General features: G+C 46.1%; 2 protein-coding genes and 1 non-coding gene across 3 annotated transcripts in view; 2 read left to right on the top strand and 1 right to left on the bottom strand.

Moving 5' to 3' along the window:
- The window catches only part of VAC14 (VAC14 component of PIKFYVE complex), a 66,791-nt gene extending 59,819 nt beyond the window's left edge, over nucleotides 1-6,972 (bottom strand). The window contains exons 1-2 of the mRNA XM_054079010.1: nucleotides 6,795-6,972; nucleotides 2,588-2,738 (exon numbers count right to left, since the gene is read on the bottom strand). Of these exons, the coding sequence (XP_053934985.1) occupies nucleotides 2,588-2,738; nucleotides 6,795-6,898 (255 nt within the window). The 5' untranslated portion in view covers nucleotides 6,899-6,972. The remainder of the gene's footprint in view (nucleotides 1-2,587; nucleotides 2,739-6,794) is intronic.
- On the top strand, nucleotides 3,302-3,372 carry TRNAG-GCC (transfer RNA glycine (anticodon GCC)). The gene has a single exon. It is a non-coding gene; the product is annotated as a tRNA-Gly (tRNA).
- Nucleotides 6,973-9,023: 2,051 nt separating the features above from the next.
- NAE1 (NEDD8 activating enzyme E1 subunit 1) lies at nucleotides 9,024-24,702 on the top strand. The gene is made up of 20 exons (XM_054079021.1): nucleotides 9,024-9,166; nucleotides 11,459-11,562; nucleotides 11,653-11,713; nucleotides 12,640-12,670; nucleotides 13,255-13,326; nucleotides 13,611-13,690; nucleotides 14,820-14,929; nucleotides 15,049-15,158; nucleotides 15,725-15,787; nucleotides 16,051-16,114; nucleotides 17,208-17,299; nucleotides 18,588-18,647; nucleotides 18,736-18,869; nucleotides 20,466-20,541; nucleotides 20,893-20,932; nucleotides 21,549-21,635; nucleotides 22,635-22,727; nucleotides 23,149-23,263; nucleotides 23,339-23,388; nucleotides 24,421-24,702. The coding sequence occupies exons 1-20, from the start codon at nucleotides 9,120-9,122 to the stop codon at nucleotides 24,528-24,530; spliced, it is 1,599 nt and encodes a 532-aa protein (XP_053934996.1). The 5' UTR covers nucleotides 9,024-9,119; the 3' UTR covers nucleotides 24,531-24,702.
- The last annotated feature ends 303 nt before the right edge of the window (nucleotides 24,703-25,005 follow it).

Genomic DNA, 25,005 nt, shown 5'->3' with positions numbered 1-25,005 from the left:
TCCCTCTGGCAGGCAGGCAGGAGATGAGGCAGACCCCCAGCAAAGCCAGCAGCCACCAGCCCTCGCAGCAGGCAGCTGTCGGCCAGGATCTGTCCCACCCTGGCAGCCGCTTTTGGCATAAACTCACTAAGGTTTCCAAGGCCAGGAAGAACATCCCAGACAGTGACAGAGTGAGCCCACCTGCATCTTCAGTTAAGCAAAGACGCTCATGGTCTGTTGGACTACTCGTTGTAATGTCAGGAGCTGGAGACCACGGAGGAGCTGGTGACACAGGCTCCACAAAAAGACAGACAGACAACCAGCAATCCCCAAAGCATCTTCACAGAATCATTGAATGGTTTGGGTTGGAAGGGACTTTAAAGATCATGCAGTTCCAACCCCCTGTCATGGGCAGGGACATCCCACTTGATACACCACCCATCCAACCTGGCCTTGAACCCCTCCAGGGATGGGGCAGCCACCACTGCTCTGGACAACCTGGGCCAGGGCCTCCCCACCCTCACAGCAAAACATTTCTTCTTAAGATCTCATCTCAATCTCCCCTCTTTCAGCTCAAAAACATTCCCCCTTGATCTCTTCCGGCACTCCCTGATCCAGAGCCCCTCACCAGCTTTCCTGGAGCCCTGTTCAGTACTGGAAGCTGCTCTAAGGTCTCCACAGAACCTTCTCTTCTCCAGGCTGAACAACCCCAACTCTCACAGCCCATCCAGATCATCTTTGTGGCCTCCTCTGGGCTCACTTTAACAGCTCCATGTCCTTCCCGTGCTGAGAACTCCAGAGCTGAATGCAGGGCTGCAGGTGGGGTCTCACCAGAGCAGAGGGGCAGGATCCCCTCCCTCACCCTGTTGGTCCCACTGCTTTGGATGCAGCTCAGGATACGATTGGCTTTCCGGGCTGCAACTGCACATCTTCCTGCCCTGTTGTCTCCAGAAACACCAACTCAACCATGGTCTCAGCTACCAGAAAAGGAGTAGCTTCTGCCTGTGCAGCTGCTTATGGACAAGGAGCCACAAGACCTGGTGGAGTGAAGCTGGACACATCTGTTTGATGAAACGATGGCAGGGCTTCGATTCCCAGGGAAGACAAATAAAAGGAACAGTTTGTCTGTGGTTTGAAATGCCATCCTTGACATAAGACTCATTTTACACACCAAAATTTGTCCGCCTGGACTGTGGAAGAGTCATGCTGTGCTGATCCGGACTCTGCACACGAGCAAATGCAGTCATTAATGAGGCGGCTCCCCAGCCCAGAAGACTTTTGCTTAAGGATTCACCAGCACAGCAGCAGTTTCAGGAAGACCCAGAGGTGGAGGAAGGAGGTTGACTTGTTTTGAAGTTAAAAAACCCTGCTTTGGGGAGCCAGGCTGGCATTTCCCAACCGTCTAGGAAAGGAGATAGTAATAAAATCAACAACATGCGAACCGACTGATTAAAGAGTAGAACTCTGAAGTTTCACCAGTGCCTCTCAAGGCCACCTAAAGCCACTCCTCCACCCCCCAGAGCCAGCCGGCAGCACAGACAGCCTCTCCCTCTGTTTTGCAGGAGAAGGTGGGTTATGTGCCCAGAGTACTGCTCAGCCCAGGAGGAGGGTTTTGCAATGATTCCACATTTTAACAAGAGGACGAAGACAGGAGCGCCACTCAGGACCATCCAGCCAGCAGAGTAAAGACAGTTAATGTAAAGCCCATCAGGCTTTAAAGCATCGCTCTGACTGATTGTGGCTCTTGTTAGAACGGGGATAAATGAATTAATATCTATCTGGTAGCTCTTCAAACAAGCACAGCCTACTCATCTCAAGCCCTCTGCTTTCTTTGTTGTACACCTGACTACAAACAGAAACACCTCCTTTTCCTGCAGGTGGTTTCAGACACCAGCTGTGTGGTTTGACTGATGGAGCGGTGGGCCCCGAGTCTGTGCTCCCCTCCACATGGACCTGGATGCTCCGGCACAGCCTGGACACGACTGACTGAGCTTGTTCTCGTAAACGAGAGGGAAGTTATAGAGAAAGACCTTAGCTGGGACAGAAATCAGCCAACTTCCCAAGCAAGGGGCATCAACCAAACACCTCCAGAACTTGTGTTCAGCAAGTAAAACTTCTGCCATGCCCAAGAGAAAGTGCCTCACTTAGGCTAACGCAGCTCAACACCCTATGCCAACGGTGTACTCTGCCGCCATTTGGCCTGTGCCTTCGTCCTGCTTCCCAAAGGCTCTGCCTGCGCTGTAAGAGCCGGTCAAGCCAGGGGTGGGAGATGGAAGGGTTGAAACTCTTCTCAACTCCATTCACAACAATTAATACTCAACCTGCTGAGTCTAGTCCAGCTGCTGGAGACAGAGGATGGACAGATGGTCTTAAACCACACCTGAGCAGCTCCGAGATATGACCTAGGCCAGAAAGCACTCCTGAGCCAAAGGGAAGTGGCTGGATGTGTTGGGAAAACTCAAATACAACCCAGCTTTATGCTGCAGCGCAGGGAGGGAGGAGAGAAGCTGCAGGACCCCCAGCCCGAGTATCCCATCACGCTGACCCAGGAGCAGCCTCTGTTGTCCCACTGCAACCTGCACAAGCCAAAAAAATGACCCACACCTACCTTGCCCAGGGCAATGGAGCACGCGGCCAGGCCAATGAGTCCCCCCTTCCGGCTGTGCGGGTGCTGGGAAAGCGCGAACTCCTGCGACAGGATCTGGATCACGTGTTTGATTTGAGATGTATTGTTCTGAGCCACAAACTCTCGCACCAGCCTGAGGAGAGAAGAGGAAAGCATACGGGGGACTTTAGGTCCTGTCCAATAGAAACTCTTGGGAGCTTGGCTCCTCCTGGCTATCAGAAACAGGTATTTTTGGCCACAACAAATGCCAGAGAAAGTGGTACCAAAACGGGGAATGCTGAAGGAACCCTCAAGCGAAAACTTATGGCTCAGCAGGGGATTATTAACCACAAGACCCACGACCAACACAAAGGTTTTGGATCTTTCCAGCCACCTACACATCACTCCAACTGATATTCCATACCTCGTATGTGCTCTTGGATAGCACAGACTTTAACAAAAGGCAGACAATGTTTCCACACGCAATACCTGCTTCACTCCAGGAACTTGCAGCTGCTTACCCAGAAGTTGAACACGCACTTAAAGAAATCTGTAACCTCACTCCCGCCTACGCAACTGCTTCAGGGTCCTGGGTCACCCAACCAGCCCTTCAGCCCCTGCTCTCCCTGTGGCAGAGCCACCCACCAGGCATGAAGGTGCAGGCAGCTGTGCAGGCAGCTGTGGCGGCAGCTGCGCAGGCAGCAGACTGCAGCTGGAGCATTGGTGGTTCAGTGGTAGAATTCTCGCCTGCCACGCGGGAGGCCCGGGTTCGATTCCCGGCCAATGCAACACCATTTTCCTTTGATTTCTACCCATCATGAAGATCCAGATATCTCAAAGTCTCAGCCTAAATAAGGGGTTTTACCTTCATCTTCAATGAAATTGCAAAATCTTCAGCTGCCCGGCTCCACACAGCTTTTTTTTTTGGCGCTGCTCTCCCTAGCTGGGTGCCAACAGCCAATAACTCACTCTATAAGCGAAGAAAGTCGTTACAGAAGACGTTTATGAACTTTTTCATAGAATCACAAAATCGTTTGGTTGGAAAAGACCTTTGAGATTGAGTCCAACAGTCCACCTGTCCACCACTAAACCACATCCCTGAGCACATTGTCTATCCTTTAAACACCTCCAGGGATAGAAACTCCACCACTGCCTTGGGCGGCCTCTGCCAGTGCCCGATAACTCTGTTGGTGAAGAAATTCTTCCTAATATCCAATCTAAACCTCCCCTGGCACAACTTGAGGCCATTTCCTCTCATCCTATCACTTCTTGGGAGAAGACACCAGCACCTGCCTCACTACAGCCTCCTTTCCGGGAGCGGCAGAGAGCGATGAGGTCTCCCCTCGGCCTACTCTTCTCCAGGCTGAACAGCCCCAGGTCCCTCAGCCACTCCCCAAAATCTCTGTGCTCCAGACCCTTCTCCAGCTCCGTTCCCTTCCATGGACAAGCACGAGCCCCTCAAGGTCTTTCCTGGAGTGAGGGGCCCAAAACTGAACCCAAGATTCAAGGTGTGGCCTCACCAGTGCAGAGCACAGGGGGATGATCCCGTCCTTACTCCTGCTGGTCACCACATGGCTGATCCAAGCCAGGATGCTGTTGGCCACCTGGGTCACTGCTGGCTCATGTTCAGATGCTGTCGACCACCACCCCCAGCTCCTTTTCGCCAGGCAGCTTTCCAGCTGCTCTTCCCAAGCCCGGAGCACTGCACGGGGTTGGGAACCAAGTGCAGGACCCAGCACTGAGTCTTGCTGAACCCCATCCTGTTGGCCTCAGCCCACAGATCCACCCCGTCCAGGTCCCTCTGCAGAGCCTTCCTACCCTCAAGTAGAACAACACTCCCGCCCAGCTTGGTGTCATCTGCAAACCGACCGAGGGTACAAATCCTCCAAAGGATTAACACCGGCTCCGTTCTCAACCTGCCCTGAGGAAAGCAGCTGCCTCCTTTCTCCTTGGGGGTATCCCACAGCCCCTCTTGCACTCCCCACTCAGCAGACGAGTTCAAAAACTACGGCCCAGCATGATCACAAACTGCTCATTCCGGGCAAACAGTTCTGATCTCCCACCTGACCCCAGCAGCATGCTCCAGCAGGAGGAACACACAGAGTTCAAGCAGCATAGACCAACGGGGTGACACTTTTTCTGGACAAGGAGGTACCAGAGCTGAGAGGCAGCAAGTTCATCTTCGCTTGAAGCTGCAGATACAGGAAAAATGGTGCTGTTGCTGTTCTATGACATGCTTAAGCTGATCTAAATCTGTGTCTCTGTAGAAAGAGCTGGCCATTGCCTTTCTCCTCCTTATACGCTTCCCAAATGGACTTTCCAGCTCAATCAGCTGAATTGGCTGATCCCAAACCAGACCTTGGTTGGTATAAGCCAAGTACGAAACTGTAATCCTAGGGCAGAATAAGTCAGAGCTGAGCTGCTTGGACGAGGACCATCACCCCACACAGCACTGAAAGGGCAGTTACTGAAGCATCCCCACGGCTGGAGCTGCCAGGATCATGCAGTGCATCTGCCTCAACCTGCCCTCAAGGGACTGTTCCCATGAAGAAGAGTAAATGAGCAGAAGGTAAACATGTTGAACAGGAAAAGGAAGTGGATGTGTTGGCTTTGTACTCAAGCAAACACTCATTCCATCCCAAGAACTGTTTTTCTCTGCTGCCCAGGTACACTCTCTACCAGGAGGAATATGATTCCTGCCCTGCATCCCTCCCACGTCCCCCACCAAAGCCCAAGCAGAGCAGCTCCATCACCACATCAGCTCCTGGCTGCTCCCCTCGCAGGGTCACCACAGCTGCATTTCCTGCCCAAAACTCACCCTCCAGCTTGGATCATCACTTCCAGCCCCAAGCTGGGCTGTCCCCTGAGGGGATGCTTCAGATCTCCTCCATGAGCTGAGCTCCTAGGCAGTGCCCTGAGAGGATTCAGCCTTTCCCAGGCAAAGCCGTGGAGCAGAGCAGCACAAAGCACCCAGGCCAAGGCAGACAGAGCCAAGAAGCACCACAGAAAACATGCACGGGCAACACGAGAGAGGGCATGGCCACACCAGGAGACCTTTGCCTAGGATGCTCCGAAAGGAACGCCTGAGGCAACAGCAGGTGCCTCCCACCTCTGCAGCTGGGACTGGGCGCAGGACAAGCTTGAGCGAGATCTTGGGGAAAAGGCGGGATGGTTTCGTGAGGTGAGGATCCCAGGCCGATGCGAGACAGAGCCTGGATGCCGGGCACAGCTGCCCCTGCCGCAGTTCCTGCCCGCTGCCGAGGGAGACCCTTGTGTTGCCCAGCCACGGCCAGGGCACAGAGCAAGCCACCTCCATGAGTGCCGCAGAGCAGCGAGTGCTGCCTTTCTGAGGAGTTTCTGAAGTTATGCTGGTCGAGAGTTTGCTCTGCACGTTGCTGTGCAATGGCACTGCGGACCTTCCATCCGATCAGGCCTTCCGCGGGGTGCTTGCAAGCATGACGCCTGGGACAGGCGCCCTGAACAAGTGGGGGCCCGCGCGGCCCAGAAGCTGCCAGGCTGGGAGATAAACCACAGCATCTGGTACAGGATGGGAGACGCAGAGCTGCGTAGGGCACAGCCCCCCCTGCCCAGGTTCTGCTCCTTGAGAGAGCCACCATCCCACCGATGCCCCCTGCCCAGGCTCCCGGGTCTGCACAGGCCCCAGGGCTGGTGTCCCCTGCCCCAGTGGGGACCCTTTTCCTGGGACGTCCAGGGGTGACCCCTCACCTGGCACCTTCTGGTCTCCGCGGGGTGACCCCCTTCCCTGGACCCTTCAGACGTGACTCCCCCACATCTCCATGAGGTGACTCGTTCCCTGGACCCTCTGGGTGCCCCTAGAGGCGCCCCTCTCCCCGGGCCCGCCGGGTCTCCCGGGGTGCCCCCCCTCTCCGGTACCCTCCAGGTGCCCCCGAGGCGCCCCCGTCGCGGGCCCTCCCTCTCCCGGACCCTCGGGGTCCCCACGGAGCGATCCCTCGCCCTCGGTGCCCCGGGGGTGCCTCCCTCCCCGCAGCGCCCACCGGGGAGCCGGTCCGGTCCCGTCCCGCCCGCGGCCGGACTCACTCGCTCTGCAGCAGCCCGTGCCGCTCCCGCCCTCCCGGGGCCGCGGTGGCACCGGGACCCCCCCCAGCCTCGCCGGTGCCGGTGCGCTGGCCAGCCCGGAGGGACACCAGCTCCTTTCCCCTCCCGGTCCCCGTCAGCCCCCGCCTCTCACTTCTCGATCTCGAGGGCCGCCACCTTCCTCTTCTCGTAGAGCTTGTCGGTGAGCGCCCGCACCACGCTGGGCGCCAGCGGCGCCAAATCTCGCTCCGCGTTCATCGTCCCGCGCCGCCACCGCCGGCGGCCACGTGACCGACCGGCCGCCCCGCTCACGTGACCCCGCCCACGTGACCGACAGATCGCCCCGCTCACGTGATTCACCCGGTCGTCACGCCCACGTGACCCCGCCGCCACACCACGCCCACGGTCCCTGCCCCGCCGCATAGCTCACGTGACTTCACCTCCCACGTGACCAGCCCGGGCTTCCCCCTCCCACGTGCTCCGCAGCGCCCCCGCGCGTCGCGGAGGCCTCTAAACAGGGGCGCGCGCCAATTACCCGCGCAGTTAATTGATAGGATGATAGAATCTCTTTGTTGGGAAAGACCTTTGAGGTCATCGAGCCCAACCACACCTGTCCACTACTGAAACAGACCCCTAAGCACCTCCCCTGCCCACCCTTTAAACCCCTCCAGGGATGGTGTGAGAATTCATTCACAAGTTTCACTGCAGCTAGTTTGTATGTTTAATTATCTTGTAATACAAATCTGTCTTGTATCAAGACATAATATGCAGACAATATTCAGACATGGATAAATAACCTGAAAGAATAACTCTCTCAGATTTGCAAGAATTTACTGATATGCTGAATTGTCTTGTAGTTGTTTTAGGTTAAGAAAGAACCTGTCGTGGGGCTGTAAGAATTTACTGATGTGCTTAATTGATTTGGGAGATGTAGTTGTCTTGGGTCAGGAGAGAACCTGAAGGAAGTCTCCAGACATGGTTGGATAACCTAAAAAAAATAAACATTCTTTCATGGAATCACCAGGTTGGAAAAGACCACTTAGATCATTGAGTCCAACCATTCCTATCTGCCACTAAACCACGTCCCTGAGCACCTCGTCTCCCCATCTTTTAAATCCCTCCAGGGATGGCGACTCCCCCCCTCTCCCTGGGCAGCCTCTGCCAGGGCCCAACCACCCTTTCTGTGAAAAAAATTTCCTGATATCCAGTCTGACCCTCCCCTGGCACAGCTTGAGGCCGATCCCTTGTCCTGTCCTGACACTGGGGAGAATAGGTCAGCTCCCTCCTCTCTACAACTTCTTTTCAGGTAGCTGAAATGATTATTGAGTCTGTTTCTTCACAGCATCAGAACAAAAGCTACTACTCCACAACCTCCTCTCAGGGGGCTGCAGGGAGCGATGAGGTCTCCCCTCTGCCTCCATGGCTGGACAACCCCAGGTCCCTCAGCCACGGTGGGCTGGGGCTTGTTCTCCAGCCCCTTTCCCAGCTTTGTTGCTCTTCTCCCTGGGCTGCACGCAAAGCAGCGCGGCCAGCAGGGAGGGAGGGGATTCTGCCCTCTGTTCTTCTCTTGTGAGACCTCACCTGGAGTATTGTGTCCAGTTCTGGAATCCTCAACAGAAGAAGGAGATGGAGCTGTTGGAATGGGTCCAGAGGAGGCTACAAAGATGATCGGAGGGCTGGAGCACCTTCCCTACAAGGACAGGCTGAGAGAGTTGGGGTTGTTCAGCCTGGAGAAGAGAAGGCTCTGGGGAGACCTTATAGTGACCTTCCAGTACCTGAAGGGGCTACAGGAAAGCTGGAGAGGGGCTGTTCACAAAGGCTTGTGGGGACAGGACGAGGGCCAATGCATCTAAACTGGAGAGGGGCAGCTTTCAACTAGACAAAAGGAGGAATTTCTTCACCATAAGGGTGAGGAGGCCCTGGCCCAGGTTGCCCAGGAAGAAATTGATTCTGAACAAGTTAAGTACGTTACCGCAGGAAAAAGTGTGTTTGTATGGTGCAGAGCAGAGCAATGGAGAAATGAAATGTCAGTAAGGCTGCAGGAAAGCTGGAGAGGGGCTATTTGTGAAGGCTTGTGGGGATAAGAGGAGCGGCAATGGGTATAAATTGGAGAGGGGCAGATTTAGGCTTGAAATAAGGAAGAATTTCTTCACAATGACGGTTGGGGAGGCCCTGGCCCAGGGTGCCCAGAGCAGTGGTGGCTGCCCCATCCCTGGAGGGGTTCAAGGCCAGGTTGGATGGGGCTGGAGCCCCTGATCCAGTGGGAGGTGTCCCTGCCCGTGGCAGGGGTAGCATTGGATGACCTCTAAGGTCCCTTTCAACCTAAACCATTCCACGGTTCTATGATGCTCCGGACGCTCCAGCTCCTCAATGTCCTCGTCGCGAGGGCCCAAACCGGAAAGCTGAGGTGCCGGTGCCCCGGTGCCGAGCAGGGCCCGCCCCGCCGCCGCGGCTCCGCCCTTGCGCCCCGCCCGCGGCCATGGCGCTCGGCAGCGGCAAGGAGCAGCGCTACGACCGCCAGCTCAGGTACCGCCCGGCGGGACCCGGCAGGCACCGTGTGTCCGAACCGGGACCCCCCCCGTGTCCGAGCCGTCCCCCCCGTGTTCGAACCGGGACTCCCCCCCGTGTCCGACGCTCCCCCGTGTCCGAGCCGGGACCCCCGTGTCCGACCCCCCACCCGTGTCCGACCCTCCCCCGTGTCCGACCCCCCCCCCCGTGTCCGACTCCCCCCGTGCCCGACCCCCTCCCCCCGTGTCCGAGCCGGGACCCCCGTGTTCCAGCCGGCCCCTGCCCGGGGCTGCGTCCCGGCCGGTCCCCGTGCCCCAGCTGGTTCCCGAGTCCAAGCTGGTTCCGCACGGTCTCTGCATCCGAACGGGCACCCATGTACCCAAATTGGTGCCCGGTCCCCGCATCCCAACCTGTCTCTGTGTCCGAACCAGTTCCTGTGCCCCAACGGGTTCCACCTGGTCCCCATGTGTTCAGATGGGTCTTGTGTCCAAACTGGCTTCCATGCCCAAACCAGTCCCTGCCCGGGTCTGCATCTGAGACAGTCCCTGTGTCCAAACAGGTTCCACCCAGTCCCTACATCCTAATCAGTCCCCATGTCCCAACTGGTTCCACCCGATCCATCCATCCCAACCAGTCCCCATGTCCCAACTGGTTCCACCTAATCCCTGGATCCCAAACGGCCCCATGTCCCAACTGATTCCACCCAATCCCTGCATCCCAACTGGTCCCTGCCCGGAGCTGTGTCTGAACCGGGGCTGTTGGTGCCAGCCCAAGGAAGGGCAGAACCAGGTGTTGGGGGTGGGAAAGCTTTCCTGTTGTCACCAAAATGGGGAAAAGAAACTTTTTCTTGCCAGTTGAGGGTCTCAAGAAGCCACATCCGTCTAATTGAGTACTGAATAAATGAGGGGATCGATCCTCCTGCGGAATCTACCAGTGACTACAAGGAACAGGTTTTTGATACGCAGAGAAGGACTTAGGGTGCTGATCTTTGAGAAGCTCAACATGACCTGGCAACGTGCACTCGCAGCCCGGAAGGCCAACCATGTCCTGGGCTGCATCCAAAGCAGCGCGGCCAGCAGGGAGAGAGGGGATTCTGCCCTCTGTTCCTCTCTTGTGAGACCTCACCTGGAGTACTGTGTCCAGTTCTGGAATCCTCAATGTGAGAAGGAGATGGAGCTGTTGGAATGGGTCCAGAGGAGGCTACAAAGATGATGGGAGGGCTGGAGCACCTTCCCTACGAGGACAGGCTGAGAGAGTTGGGGTGGTTCTGCCTGGAAAGAGAAGGCTCTGGGGAGACCTTATAGCGACCTTCCAGTACCTGAAGGGGCTACAGGAAAGCTGGAGAGGGGCTGTTCACAAAGGCTTGTGGGGACAGGACGAGGGCCAATGCATCTAAACTGGAGAGGGGCAGCTTTCGACTAGACATAAGGAGGAATTTCTTCACCATGAGGGTGGGAAGGCCCTGGCCCAGGTTGCCCAGGAAGGAATTGATTCTGAACAAGTTAAGTACGTTACCGCAGGAAAAAGTGTGTTTGTATGGTGCAGAGCAGAGCAATGGAGAAATGAAATGTCAGTAAGGTTGGGGTGCTCTTTGTTGTAGAATTGCAGAATGATTTGTGTTAGAAAGGACCTCAACGCCCATCCAGTTCCATGGGCAGGGACACCTCCCACTGGATCAGGGGCTCCAGCCCCATCCAACCCAGCCTTGAACCCCTCCAGGGATGGGGCAGCCACCGCTGCTCTGGGCATCCTGGGCCAGGGCCTCCCCACCCTCACGGGAAAACATTTCTTCCCGAGATCTCATACAAATCTCCCCTCTTTCAGCTGAAAACCGTTCCCCCTTGTTCTGTTGCTACAGGGCCTGCTGAAATACTGCTCCCCATCTTTCTTACAAGCCCCCTTTTAAGTACTGAAAGGTCACAATAAGAGTTCCTCAGGGTCTTCTCCAAGCTGAACAACCCCAATTCTTTCAGCCTCTCTTCCAAGGCGGGGTGGTCCAGGTCTTTTGTGGCCGCCTCTGGACCTGGTCCAACAGGTCCACATCCCTCCTGTGCTGAGGGCACCAGAGCTGGAGGTGTGGTCTCACCAAAGAGGAGTAGAAGGGCAGCATTATCTTTAGAGATCTTTAGATCTTCAAGTTTGTTGCTGCAAGTTTTCTTAAGGAAAGCTTGTTTTGGTTATTGACCGTGAGTAGAAACCAGTGTGCTGGCCTCCGTTTGTGATTGTTTACATCATTTTAATTTCTTTATATTGCCTCTACCGTCTGAAATTAAATAATTTCAGCATATTTCTGTTTCCATCCCAATACAGACTGTGGGGTGACCATGGACAAGAAGCTTTGGAGTCTGCCCATGTTTGTGTGATCAATGCAACAGCCACAGGAACCGAAATACTCAAAAACTTAGTCCTGCCAGGTAAATAGACCTCTCCTCCCTATTTTCTTTGCCATGTGTATGGCAGTTTCACAATGCCTGCTTATTCATGATAATTTTTTTCTCCCCAAGGTATTGGTTCATTTACAGTTGTCGATGGCAATCAGGTCTCTGGAGAAGATGTTGGAAATAAGTAGGTTTGTTATTAATTTTTGATGCAAACTGAGAAGTAACAGGGTTTCATCTACGTACTTATTAAGAAATGCTGTGAAATCCTTAATAATTTTAAAAGCCAAGTCTTTTCTGGAATTTTAAAACCTATTTTTTCCCCAAGTCTTTTGTGGGTTTGGGTGTTTGTGACCTAGGCAGCATGTATGGTCATTTTGATATGAGCTGCTAAATTTTACATACATTTTTGATGCTGGTTTTGTGTCTTACAGGTCCATTTGTTTCACACATCATGTAACGACAATGGCCTACTTAATATAAAAATATTTAGAAATATTTTGTGCTGTAATCTTGATATGACAATGCAAGATTTGCTTGTGTTTCAGCATGGCTAAGTGTATTTTCTGTAATTTTGGTGATGTAAATAACTTACTTTTCATTAGTTTATCATTGCAAAGCTGTGACTAATAGCCATTTATTAGCTTTCATTGCTTTGAAAGGCTGAGTCCAGCAGGGGGAAGGATAAGAAACTCTTTACAAATCTTATGAAGGATAATTTGTTGACTAATTCCAGATCACATTCTCTTTAATTCAGCTAGATACTTACAGGGGTTACGTGAGGGGGAATGATATTCCATTACGTGGAGAAATCAGTACTAATGGGTCTTTAATTTCCCTAGGGGAAAAAAATCTGCAGCATCATCCTGGGCTCTAGAGGAGTTTGGTCTGTCTTGCTGTTCAGATGTGTGATTCAGGGATTGGAAAGTTTCCTTAAGAAACTGATCTGAAGAAAAGAGAGCAGTGGGGGGGGAGAAGAGAAGCAGGTTTAAGGAAGAACTTAGTTTGTTGTGTATGAGAGTCAGCAATATATTCTGCTCTACAAAACATAGCTTTAATGTTGTTTTTCTTCAAAATAAAACTTTACCCGCAATTCTCTCGTTTCCTTTTCAGTTTCTTCCTACAAGAAAGCCATATTGGTCAGGTGAGGAGACAACGAATATCACATTAGGTGTATTGAAAGCGTGGCAGTATTGAGAAAAGACTGAAATGTCGTGTTACAGATATTGCTAAAAATACGTACATATAGGTTAAAATCTGTTTATTCTTTGAGAAAATTCCCCGTGCTTAATTTTTATTTGCTCGTAAGGAAGAAGATAAGCTCAATTGTGGGAAGGCTGAATGGGAAAAATGGACAGGATATTGCTAAGAAGGTCTTTGGAAGGATAAGGTGTAAGAAAGTTGTGGCTGAAGGAGTAAAGCTAAGAGAGATGGGGGATGGGGGAAAAATAACCACAAACCAGGATAGTACAGAAGGCATAAGTAACTCCTGGAAATTAGTAAATAGCTGTCACGCAATTCATGTTTTAAAAATTGCATTACTAAAAATGGCCTGAAACAAGTGCCTGATCTTAAGGGGTTTATTTTTAATTCAGATAAATAAGGCTTGGAATAAGAAATCCTAGCTTTTTTCTCTTTGTTTTCAAAGCATGCGTGCTATGTAGTTCTGATATGGTATAGAAGTTACATTTCAAATGGTTAAACATTGTTTTGATTGTTCTGAAACAGAATCGTGCGCAGTGTGCCACCAAGCTCTTGCAAGAATTGAATAGTGATGTTTCTGGAAACTTCGTTGAAGAGGTTTGTTTTCCCAAATCAGCTGGATGTTTCTCGTTACACTGTGATCAAAGTAGGAAATAATAGCTATGTGTTGTCTTTGTGATGTTGCCGTTTGTGATAAAAAAACATTTGAGGAAAAAGATCTTCAAGTTATTTCCAAAAAGTCAATTTATGTATTTTAAACATTATTTTATCACTTTTATAGCTTTCACTGAACGCTTTGCACCAAATGTTGAATAGACTTGCTGGGTACTCAGAAATTTTCATGCTGTCTCCTGACTTCTTTTTTTTTTCTTACTGTTTAGAGTCCAGAAAAACTTCTGGAAAATGACCCTTCCTTTTTTAATCGGTTTAACTTGGTGGTTGCAACACAACTACCAGAAAGGTAAAGAATCATCTGAAGTTGTTTGTTCGTTCTCGGTCAGTTGTAAAAGCAGGTTTCAAGTGCAGGCATATTCTTGCAGGAAAATTCAGCAATAAGGAAAGGTTACAGTAAATAATGGAATTTTTCTGTGGAGCTTTTTATATGTTAATGTATAGTTTAAAATTTCTTTCGGATCCACCGGACTCCTTGGGCTGTCTCCAGGTGTATTTGTCTATGTCAGGTGCTCTTTTGTAGTGAATTTTCTTGTCCAAAATTGCTATCACAAGCATTCTTCTGTAAACCCTAACAGATAACAGGGTCTGCGATACTTCTAGATTTTTGCAAATGTATTTTAATTTATTTGTTTGGACTCGATGATCCAAGAGGTCTTTTCCAACCTGGTAATTCTGTGATTCTATGATTATGCTTTGTATAGCTCTTTCCATTTGACCCATCTATGTAGTTACATTGCTCATACGGACTTTGTCAAGACCGGAAGCTCTTGAATTTGTTTGTTAATCTCCTTCTGCTCAGATGCTTCTTGTGTGCTGCCTTCCAGAAAACAATAAACAGTTCAGGTGGCAAGCGAACACTCTCAGAGTACCGAGAACCTTGGGGAAGAAGAGCATGCTTCTATTTCCTTGCCTCCACAGGGGCAAGAGGTTGCTGGATAGGTGGATAGTTAAATCTGGCTTTTGTAAGGAAGAGGCTGTTTGTAGTTGACATATTTGTCCCTCCCACTACTTACAGAGGAGCTCGATATAGTGTCTCTTTGAAACAGCGATTCCCTTGCAGGCGTTCATGAATAAAGGGCATTTCTTATTGAAAAGCCTCTGATTGGGATTGACCCTGCTGGAAGTTGTGTTTGTGCAACACACAGATCTAATTCTTCTTTTCTACCTTTCACAAATCATTGAAGTTTATTGATATTTGGAGCATTTAGGAGTATGGGGTTAAATATAATTAAGCTGATGGGTAAATATATTTCTATCTTAGTGTAAATTCACATACAAAATTAATTGCTTTATATGTCCTAGAGTCATGATAATATTAGAGTTCTCTCATGGGAAGCTTCTCTTTCTTGACTGCCTCGTGCAAGAGTTAACTGTCATTAACTGTTGTCCTCAACAAAAATTGTTTTTCCTTACAGTACCTTTTTGCGCTTGGCTGAAGTTCTCTGGAATTCCAACGTTCCTCTTCTGCTCTGCAGGACTTATGGACTGGTTGGGTATATGAGAATCATTATGAGAGAACATACAGGTTAGAGGGAACTTTGAGAATTAAGCAGTTAATCGAGCAAGTGGTGCCTTTGATGTGTAGCTCTATTCTGAAGGCCAGACACGAAACTGTGAATTGCATTGTGTAATTTTCTTTCACAGTTGTTGAATCTCATCCTGACAATACGTTAGAAGATCTGAGACTGGACAAACCATTTCCAGAACTGAAGGAACACATTCAGTCTTATGATTTGGATCATATGGACAAAAAGGTTGGTATGTGCTCTAAGACAGATGCAGGCGTAGAACAGGGATTGTGTGAAAATGAGTCCTGACAGTGACTTTTTTTGGTGCCGAGTCTGATCTGAGCAGAGGCACCTGTAGAATCAGTCATGAATTTCAGTTTTTCACGTCTGTCCTGAATGTTACAGTCTGTATTTAAATCTTAACAAGTGGAGTCCTGGGAAGTAAGGAATATTCTTGGACAACTTGATATTTTGATCCCCCCTCACACTCCCCATTTTTTTATTTTGATGATTACCTCCTGCTGCAGAGCTTTGTGCTGCAGGTATTTGTGCATAATGCAAGTTCCACTCCAGAAAAATATTGGAGAACTTGGCTCAGCCACCCTTCTTTTAAGTAGAGGAATAACAATTTAATAGTTGTTTGATCGTAGTTAGAGAATGTTGTTTCTGAATTAAAATCTGGGACACGTCCTGTGTTTTTACAATAGTGGAAGGGATGATAGGAGTTTACGTTTAGAATAGGTTTTAATTTTTTTCTCCTGTTTTATATGTTTTTTCAACTCGACAAAGATTTCTCTGCTGTTCCCTTACAGGACCATAGCCACACTCCATGGGTTGTGATTGTCGCCAAGTATCTGACCAACTGGTTCAATGAGGTATAGTGCAAAACTACCTAAGGCATCAGTCTGTGTTGCTGGTTTTATTATTACTTTAGGTATGTCTTTTCTAAACGAGATTATTATTTTGGTAATATGTTATGACTAAAGAAAACAGGGTGAAATCATTAAAAAAGTGGCTAATGGAAATACGAGTGACTGTACGTGAGCAGTGACAGGCTCCTAGGGTTCAGTGGTGTGAACACAATGAGATTAGCAGGAGATATTTTAAAGACAAAATGTTTTTGTGTTTTTCAATTTAGAAAAGCGATCAATTGCCTAAGAGTTACAAAGAAAAAGAAGCCTTCAGACAGCTGATTCGGCAAGGTAATGTGTGTCCCAGGAGTCACTTATTCATTCTGGCAGAAATATGTAAGGCAATATCTGCAAAATGATTGGGAGTTCTCTCTGGGTTAATCTAGGAAAATCTGCTGCCGTATGCAGTATGATTCTTCTGCTAAATGTTTTTTTATGCAGGTGGATCTTAAAGATCCCTGATTTGCCCATGAGCAAAGTTTGGCAATGTTTCTCTCTGTTCCTGTTTAAGATCAAGTGTATATTTTGATTTAGGTGGGAGGAGAGTCCTTAAGAAAAAATCCTGTAGACAATGTTGATGTTTAACATGGAAAATGTGACAAAGAGGAAAGCAGGAGGCTTTTGCCACTGCAGTTGTTATTAACTGCAAGTATTCAGTCAGTTGTTGACCCACGAAATTGTCGTTAATCAGTGCAGCTCTAAATAACTTCTCGAGAGAGAGAGACGAGGAGTCTGCAGCTGCAGAGTATGGTGTAACCAGTATGTGCACAGACTTCATTTTTGGAAGTGTTTCAATCTAATAACCTTTTGCGGGTGCTAAAATTAATAAGGCATCTTTAAGATCTAGAAATACATTGTCTTAGATGATAGTAGAATAAAATCATTAACTGATATTTTTGGTATTTCCTCATTTAAACCTGGTCTGCCTGCAAACTGCCAAGTGGTTCTGTCATCCCCAGACTGGCCTAGAGATCTGATTTGTTCTAATTACATTTGATTAAAGGGGTTTTAGTGGAGTCTATTTTTTGGTCTGGCTTGCTGCGGAGGTTCGTGTGTGTTTGCCAGATGTGAGCCAGAGTACCCGACACAACTTGGCTGGGGTTGGGAAGGAGGCTTGAATTATGAAACTTTACTCTCTTTCTCACACAAATAAACTGGTGGTTTTGTTATAAGTAACTTGTATTGAATGTCACAGAAGGAGTAATCACGTGCAGAATGTATATGCAGTTAGTTTTATCAGTACATCTTGCTGGTAATTGACTTGTTGCTGCTCAGTTATGACACCCCAAATACACCCAGGCGCAGTCTGCTCTGTTGGTCGAGACCTAAATGATGAAGTGTAATGCAGGGGACTGCATTTTTAATTTATTTATTTATTAATAAGGTATCTTAACGAATGAAAATGGGACCCCAGAAGATGAGGAAAACTTTGAAGAAGCTATAAAAAATGTGAACACGGCATTAAATACTACAGAGGTAAAATAAACCTTTGGATGGCAAAGTGGGAGAAATCTCAACTACCTCATTTTTTCAGAACATACTATGTAATTTTAGGACAGAAATTCCATTTGCAACGTTTCCATTTAGGTGAAACACGAGAAGTACAACTTTTAAAACTGAAATCATGTAGCAAAACAGACTTAGACCAGGTGGCACTGCAGGGTATGGAGATACTTTACTTCCCTTGCCCATGCAAGGAAGCTACATTTCCTTTTTGAAGACTTGAGTTCAAGTAGACAATAAGTCAGCAATCAGAGTTTATTAATAGCATATTCCTGTCTCAGACTTTGTCAGATTTTCTTTTACAGATTAAACGGTAAAGTGCTTGGTACAATTATAAAGAATTAGCAGTTGCTGGTGTGGACGATGTCCAATTTAAATACATTGCTAGGAGTGAGACAAAGAAAGCGTTATGTTGAAGTTGTGCTGTTTTGAAGTTGCTTGTTATAGTGTTTATTCTGTACAGAAGAGAAGTGCCGCAAGGAGCCTTTGGCTTAGCACATTCAATACTTTCCTCTTGAAGAAGGGTGTTATGAAACTTTCATAAACTGTTCAAGCTTAAAAACATTAAGTTTTCATTGTTTTTAATTAATCCTGAAGTAATAATTTGTGATTTAGAATTGACGTCTGATTTTTTTTCATCTCTCGTGGTAAATGGCAAAAGCTACATGGGCTAAAAGCACGTTCTGTGATTCTTTCTAGACTACATTCCATTTTTATTTGAGCTGTGCTCAGCCTTGCTTGGGCAGGCACGTTAGGTCTTCTGAGAAAGCAGCAGGTAAAACCTAGTGCTGACCTCAGAGGCCCTGCAAGCCGTGTCCCAGGGTATTGGTGATTTATTTCAGCTCATGTGCCAGGCTGCACTGCAGCAGTTAAGGAGTCAAAACACTCACTCCTGCAGCCCCTCTTCACTTCCCAGCCCTTCTCCCCCTCTGCCAGTTGCAGGGAGCGTGGGCAGCTGGGACTGGTGATAACCTTTGCTGATGCAGCTACCTGTTTTTTAAATCTTCCATGTAGAAGGTGGAAATAAGGTGAGATTTTGCTTGTAACCTTCATCTTGATCAGAAGCACATGCCTTGTGTTCAGGCAGTGCTGCAAGTGGAATTGGTTCTGAGAAGCACTGGCTGTGTTACGATTCAGGAGGGAGGTGGGGTGTGGAACTCTGAGGTTCTTTAGAGTTGGCTCTCCTATGTAGTGAGTGTTGAGATAATTCAAGAAATCAAAAGTGAAGCAAATGCAAACCAAATTTATTTCTTTTTCATAGGTTCCAAGAGGCATTGAAGAGATTTTTAATGATGATTGCTGCATAAATCTCACAGAACAGGTAATTAGTAAATAAGGGTAAGACTTAACTGTAGAAAAGGCATCACAAATAACATTTGTGTACATGACTGTCTCTTGTGCATGTGCAGTCACCCTCCTTCTGGATTTTGGCTCGAGCTGTAAAGGAATTTGTGGCAAATGAGGGGCAAGGAAGCTTGCCTGTCCGAGGCACTATTCCTGATATGATAGCAGACTCCAATAAATTTATCAAATTGCAAAATGTGTAAGTATACAATTTTTTCTTTCATAGTTACTAGTGGTTGTAAACGGCGATGACTTCAGACCTCTCAAAGTGTATGAATTCCTGTATTCTAAACAGAAAAATCAGTCTGTATGTGGGACTGGGATGAGGAGGGGTGCGAGGAGCACGGCAGCCTGAGGCTCTCTGCTCCCTGTTCAGGTGCTGCCTGTGGTTTGGAACATGGCCTGAGCCTTCAGTGCATTCCAGTTTCCTAAGGTTGGGTACTAAGGGATCACTTAGTTTCAGAGATAGTAAAGGCCTTCTTATAGATAGTAGATCCCATCACTCATCTACTGCTGTCCAGAGCAAATTGTTCCTTGAACACAGCCTCTGTTTTTTCTCCTCTGTATGTATGGTTACAGGAATTCTAGCTTCCTAGATATTTAGTTCTAAATATTTCATTCTAATTAATGCCCTTTGAAGGGATCGCATGGTAAGAAAGGAAGGGCAAAGACTTTGTGAATGAACATTCACTGCAAATTCTGAAGAGCATCAGCATGGACCAGGATTTTAGGAAGGGCATCTCTGAATGCCTGTATCCTCGATATGGTCTTGCAGTTCCTGTCCATCCCGAACATGATGCACATTGTTGGGCCAAAAAGACTTCCCTAAAGTGTTACCATTTTCCTTGCAGTTTCTTGCTGCTTCCTCCTTTTTTTGATCTCTGAAAAGCAGCAGTATCTTGCAGAAGACTATTAAATTTATTGTCTGTTGAATTGTTCAAATGGGAAGGTATTATTTTTAATACATTTTTATTGTTTCTCCATAGATTGTGAAACACAACTTCTATTAAAAGGAATGTGTACCTTAATAGTGTTTACTAATCAAAATGAAATCTCTCATAATTTTAGAGGTGCATTCCTTAGAACTCGTGACAAATAGCATTAAAAAGATGGATATAAAAATATAAATCTTTTGCATGTTTAAAATAATTGATCGCTATTGCTTCATTGAAGTTACTCTGTATAACGACAGTAAAGCCATGAACTGGTATTGTTACTTTGCTAAATGAAACCACAGTTGCTTGACTGAGTACAGATAACTCAAATTTGTAAATATGAATTCAATTAGCATCAGTCCTGAATTTACAAATCATTATGTACTTCAGTTCTCAATTGCAATAAGCATTACAGGGTTTTAATTCACAGATAAAACAATTACAGTTCTTTAAAATGAGCTCTTCAATAGAATTTTATTAGATACTCTGTTGTTGAGATGTTTGCATTGTCCTGGCTCTTAACAGAACTAACACGCTAAGGCAATAAATACTAAAATACAGAAATGGATAAAACATTAGAAACCCAATGAAGGACACGCAGCTGCTATTCTGAAACAACTTAATATTCTTCCTCTGACTGTAGTAATAATTGTGTTAACTTTAACTGATTTGTAGAAAAATTTTATGCCTGTTTTTAAGCCGTATGTTTAGCCCAAGTCATACAGGGCGGTCATACATGCACACATAGCCACTCGTGTGACTTGAGGCTTGTCTTTCTAATATAAAACAAAACGAGATGGTCTTCACCGTACAGTTGATGGCTTTATGCTGTAATTAAAAGGCTTCTTTATTATTAACAGGTACCGTGAAAAGGCAAAGAAGGATGTTGCTGCTGTGGGTAACCATGCTGCTAAACTGCTGCAGTCCCTCGGCAAGGTAATTACAAACGTACGGCTGTTCTGACAGGATAGAAGTATTTTTTCCCTGATGTTCTGTACAGAAATAAGTCATGGGAAACAGGTACAGAGAGAAGTCTTAATTACCTCATTCCCTTCAAAGGGCTTAAGTAAGTTCTAATGAGATTTAATATCTATGGCCTGTTCTATTTATTACCTTTGGTTTGGTCACATAAAAGTAAAATGCATATGGGTTTGTATTATTTACAATTTAAGGTATCTTTTCATAATGAGAACAGCTAGTTATTTCACAATGAATATATGAATATCTCTGAAAACAGAAATTCTTTGGCTATTGCGTGTACTGGAATGAGGATATTCTCTCTTTCAGGCTCCAGAATCTATTTCGGAGAGAGAACTAAAACTGTTTTGTGAGTATCCTTGGATTCTGTTAATGTGTTAATGCAAGTGAACAACTTATAAAAACCTTCTGAATGACAATGTATTATTAATCAGTAACTCAATATTTTAATTTTTCATATAAGTTTAATCTTTCAGATAAGCACCCCTCTGAACTAAGTCTATAAAGGTTGGCTTTTACAAGATATATTTTTTCAGGTCCAAATAACAGCTAGCAGATGTCCTTTACTTTCTGTGATTACCTGATCGCTCTTGCCTGTTCTGCGATCCTGACATAGAGCGCGGGCTCTGTAGACCTTTGGTAGTCTGAAAGGGTGACACAGGGACGCAGTGAGTAGTGCTGCTGATGGCATTTGCTCTGGCTACGTATACACGGCCACACGGCAGCCTGGCTCAGTCTCCCTGCAGCTGGAATATGTTCCTCTAAGCACAGAGCCCAGAGCACGCTGCTCCTGTGCAGACAGATCTACCACAAAGCTGCCAGAAAGAACAGAAAAGTGTTAAATGAAACTACGTTCAGTTTTAGTCTTTCAGGTTTAACTCATCAGAGAGAGAGACTTAGAAGGATTTAGTAACTGGTGAGGCACTCAAGTAGGTAACGCTTTCCTTTCTGCACTCTCTGCTTAGGCAGCAACTCTGCTTTTCTCCGAGTAGTACGGTGTAGATCTCTGTCTGAAGAATATGGCTTAAACACTTTTAACAAGGATGAAATCAGTAAGTACTTCTTTTTAGCACGTATTTTTATTGCATTTTCTACTTGAAATGGTTTTGTGATCAAAAAGAACTGTATGTTATACATTTTATTTCATGCAGTTTTATAATTTGACATCAACTATAGAAGTGTGGGGTTTTTAAGTCTAGAACATTGAATCCAATTTGATTTTGAAAGTTCAAAAATTACAGATTAAATGTTTCAAGGTTTTCTTTCTTTCATATTTTCTTTTTAAAAGTACATAAATAAAACATTATTTTCTTCAAACTTCTCTTTTCTCTACCTCAGCTATTTCTGACAGACTCAGAAAGGTGCTTTCACTTGGCCAAAGATTTGACAATAATTGTCTTGGCCCCTCTCAGCTTAACTTTTCAGTATGTGAGCTAGCAAAGTAGTTACTTAATATTGCATTTTATTTTTTGAACCTGCATACATTAAAAAAAAATAGCTGGGAATACTTTTAATCAAAATTGGTTTACATAAAGCTTATACAAGTCCTCTATATGTTTTGGACACAATGTGTGTATTTATATACATACATATACACATATATTTTGTAATGGTTTTAATTTAAGTGAAAGCTCCTTGCATTAATTGGTAATGTGCAATGTGATTTTTGTAGTTAATATTTAGAAATGCTACTGAACCATATGCTAAAGGACTTAAGAACCATTTTATAATTACAGTCATTACAGTTAAATATATGAAGCATGCATCTCAAATCCCAAGATTATAACTAAGGAATAGCCCGTTTAATGTTACAGCAGCTGTCACAGTTGAAATGTGAATATCTTTGCTGAACAGTTTGTATCAAATACCTAGAGTGTGGTGTCACCATGCTCTCGGCTCAGTTTCTTGTATTCGACAGTTGATTCATGGACATTCTCAGTTGCAGGTTGTTTTTGTTGAGATTTCTATTTAGTGCAGATTTTACAGTAATTCAAAACCTATCTTTCTCTATTTCATCTGTACCAGCTAACCAGTTCTCTTGCTGTTTGCAGTTTCCCACATGGATAACCCAGACAGTGAAATAGTGCTGTACTTGATGCTGCGGGCTGTAGACAGGTTTTATAAGCAGCATGGTAGATACCCAGGTACGTTAATAACAGTTGCTTAGCACCATACAAAGAAATATAAAGATCCAATAGTTACTGTCATAATTAAAATATAACATTAGTTGTGGTTTTGTTTTCATATTGGTGTAAGTTTAATAATATGAAAATGCAAGTGTAGTTTTTGTCTTTGTGAACTTAAGGAATTTATGAGTTGATGAGTTGATAGCACTGAGGTGGGTTGCATGGGTTATGACTCAGTTCATCTATGCAGTTGATGATTTGGTGTTATCATGAGTAGCATCAACAGAATATTTGATTATTATTAATCCAGTGTTAGTGTTCTTTAATGGGCTTAGAAACTTTTCTGAAAAATGAAATGCTGCCTTTGAAGTCCTTTGAATTCCTTTGAATTTTGCCTGATGTTACAGTCCTGTGATGAAACCATTACCTTGTTTTCCAGGTGTCTACAACTATCAGGTAGAAGATGATATTGGAAAACTAAAATCATCCCTTACTGGTTTCTTACAAGAACATGGGTTGTCCGTAGTGGTGAAAGATGACTATGTTCATGAATTGTAAGTATAATATCTGAAGTGTCCCTTTGTCTGTAAAACCAATCTGGAAGTGCTGATTGTTCCTTTGCTGTCCAGTTGCCGCTACGGAGCTGCTGAGCCACATGCTGTTGCTGCCTTCATGGGAGGTAAGAATGTCACTCTGTTTCTAAGGTCCGTAAAAACAAGTCAACCTTCTGTAATTCTTTCTTGGGTTACAATCTCTACTGTCTTAATTACTTTGTATTGTCAGAGGGAAGACTGTAATGACAGGCTGTTGTCACAAGATCGTGTTAGAACAAAATCCTCCCTTTTCGTTCTCCAGACGTGACCTCCTGTGTTATCTAGAAAAAGTGGACACAGCAAGGGTTTAAAGTCAGTAAAAGAAAACAAATCAACTTAAAAAGTGAAGTGCTCAAAAGCAGCTTTGAGTTAAAAAGAGGAAAGGAATAATTGTGGGAATATTAAAATTAACACAGTACACATCTTCCTTTCAATTTATATAATACACTTAACATCTATTCAATATAAATAGCCTGGATTGCTTACCTTAATTCAACCTGCAGGTATTATCAAAACTACATATGTTTTAATGGATGTTCAAAATTGCCACATCGGTTAACTTAATTCCTTTATTTGGCTTCATGTGGTACTGAAGATAATTAGTGTTAAATACTCCGTGGATGTAGGATTTTTTTCTGATTAAGTGAAACGTGGGGTATGTGCAGTGCTTTAGAAAAATAAGGGAACTTCTGAAGAAATTGCGGAATGTTTCATACTAAGAGTAACAGAGAGATCACAGTCAATTGATCCTTCAGTTTCTTTTACAGTTTAACTACATCTTTTTTAAAAATTGAACTTTGCAGTTTCATTTAGAGAGGTCACAGCTTGCACGTGTGGGTGTGCTCACACATGTTTACTCTGTGTGTGTATGCGTACATGGAGAGAGAAAGCGCCTACAGAAGTTTGTGAAACTAACTTCTGAAGCAACAGCTTTCTGAGCCTCTTTTATACTGGGAAGTACTGAAAGGTATTTTTTTTCTCCTAGAAGTTATATCAGGCACTTCCCAAATAATTCCAGTGTAGTGAATTCTAGATAAATAATATGCTTTCACTGTTATATCAATGTGACCTGATAACTACCTTCTGGGTTTTGTTGAATTTTTTTTTTCCTTTTACAGGAGCTGCTGCGCAGGAGGTGATCAAAGTCATCACAGGGCAGTTTGTAATTTTTAATAACACCTATATTTACAGTGCAATGTCACAGACTTCAGCAACTTTCCAGCTGTAGGGTAACAAGTACATTTGTTGCCACCAGGCGCGGCTGCCACCTTCTGTAAATACCGTGGTGTTCTTCCACGGGCTGGATTGTTCTGTGTTACCTGCCAATTAAAGTTCTTTTATTTGTAACATTTTTTTTTTTTCCTCTCCTGAGGACAAATAAAATTATACCCACTTCTGAATTTTTTTGAATCTAGAAAGCTGTGATTCACCTTGGAAAAGAGAAAGAAGTGGCTGCTCTCTGGCGGGGTGAGCTGTGTTTACCAATGGTTTGCCTGGGCTGCAGCAGAGCTGAACTTACTCGTGAAAAGGGCTGGATCAGGAGAAATGTGAGCAGCAGGACGAGGGACGGGATTCTGCCCTCTGCTCTGGTGAGACCCCACCTGCAGCCCTGCGTTCAGCACAGGATGGGCATGGAGCTGTTGGAGCGAGTCCAGAGGAGACCACAAAGATGATCAGAGAGCAGGAACACCTCATGTATGAGG

Source organism: Cuculus canorus, chromosome 13 (assembly GCF_017976375.1).
Source record: "Cuculus canorus isolate bCucCan1 chromosome 13, bCucCan1.pri, whole genome shotgun sequence".
NCBI lineage: Eukaryota > Metazoa > Chordata > Aves > Cuculiformes > Cuculidae > Cuculus > Cuculus canorus.
This window is presented reverse-complemented; position numbering and strand designations above follow the sequence as displayed.

Coding starts and splice junctions, on each gene's coding strand:
- NAE1 (XM_054079021.1), top strand. CDS start 9,120: ATGGCGCTCGGCAGCGGCAAGGAGCAGCGCTACGACCGCCAGCTCAG. Junction 18,648..18,735: donor GCATAAATCTCACAGAACAG/GTAATTAGTAAA, acceptor GTGCATGTGCAG/TCACCCTCCTTCTGGATTTT. Junction 21,636..22,634: donor TTTTAACAAGGATGAAATCA/GTAAGTACTTCT, acceptor TGCTGTTTGCAG/TTTCCCACATGGATAACCCA.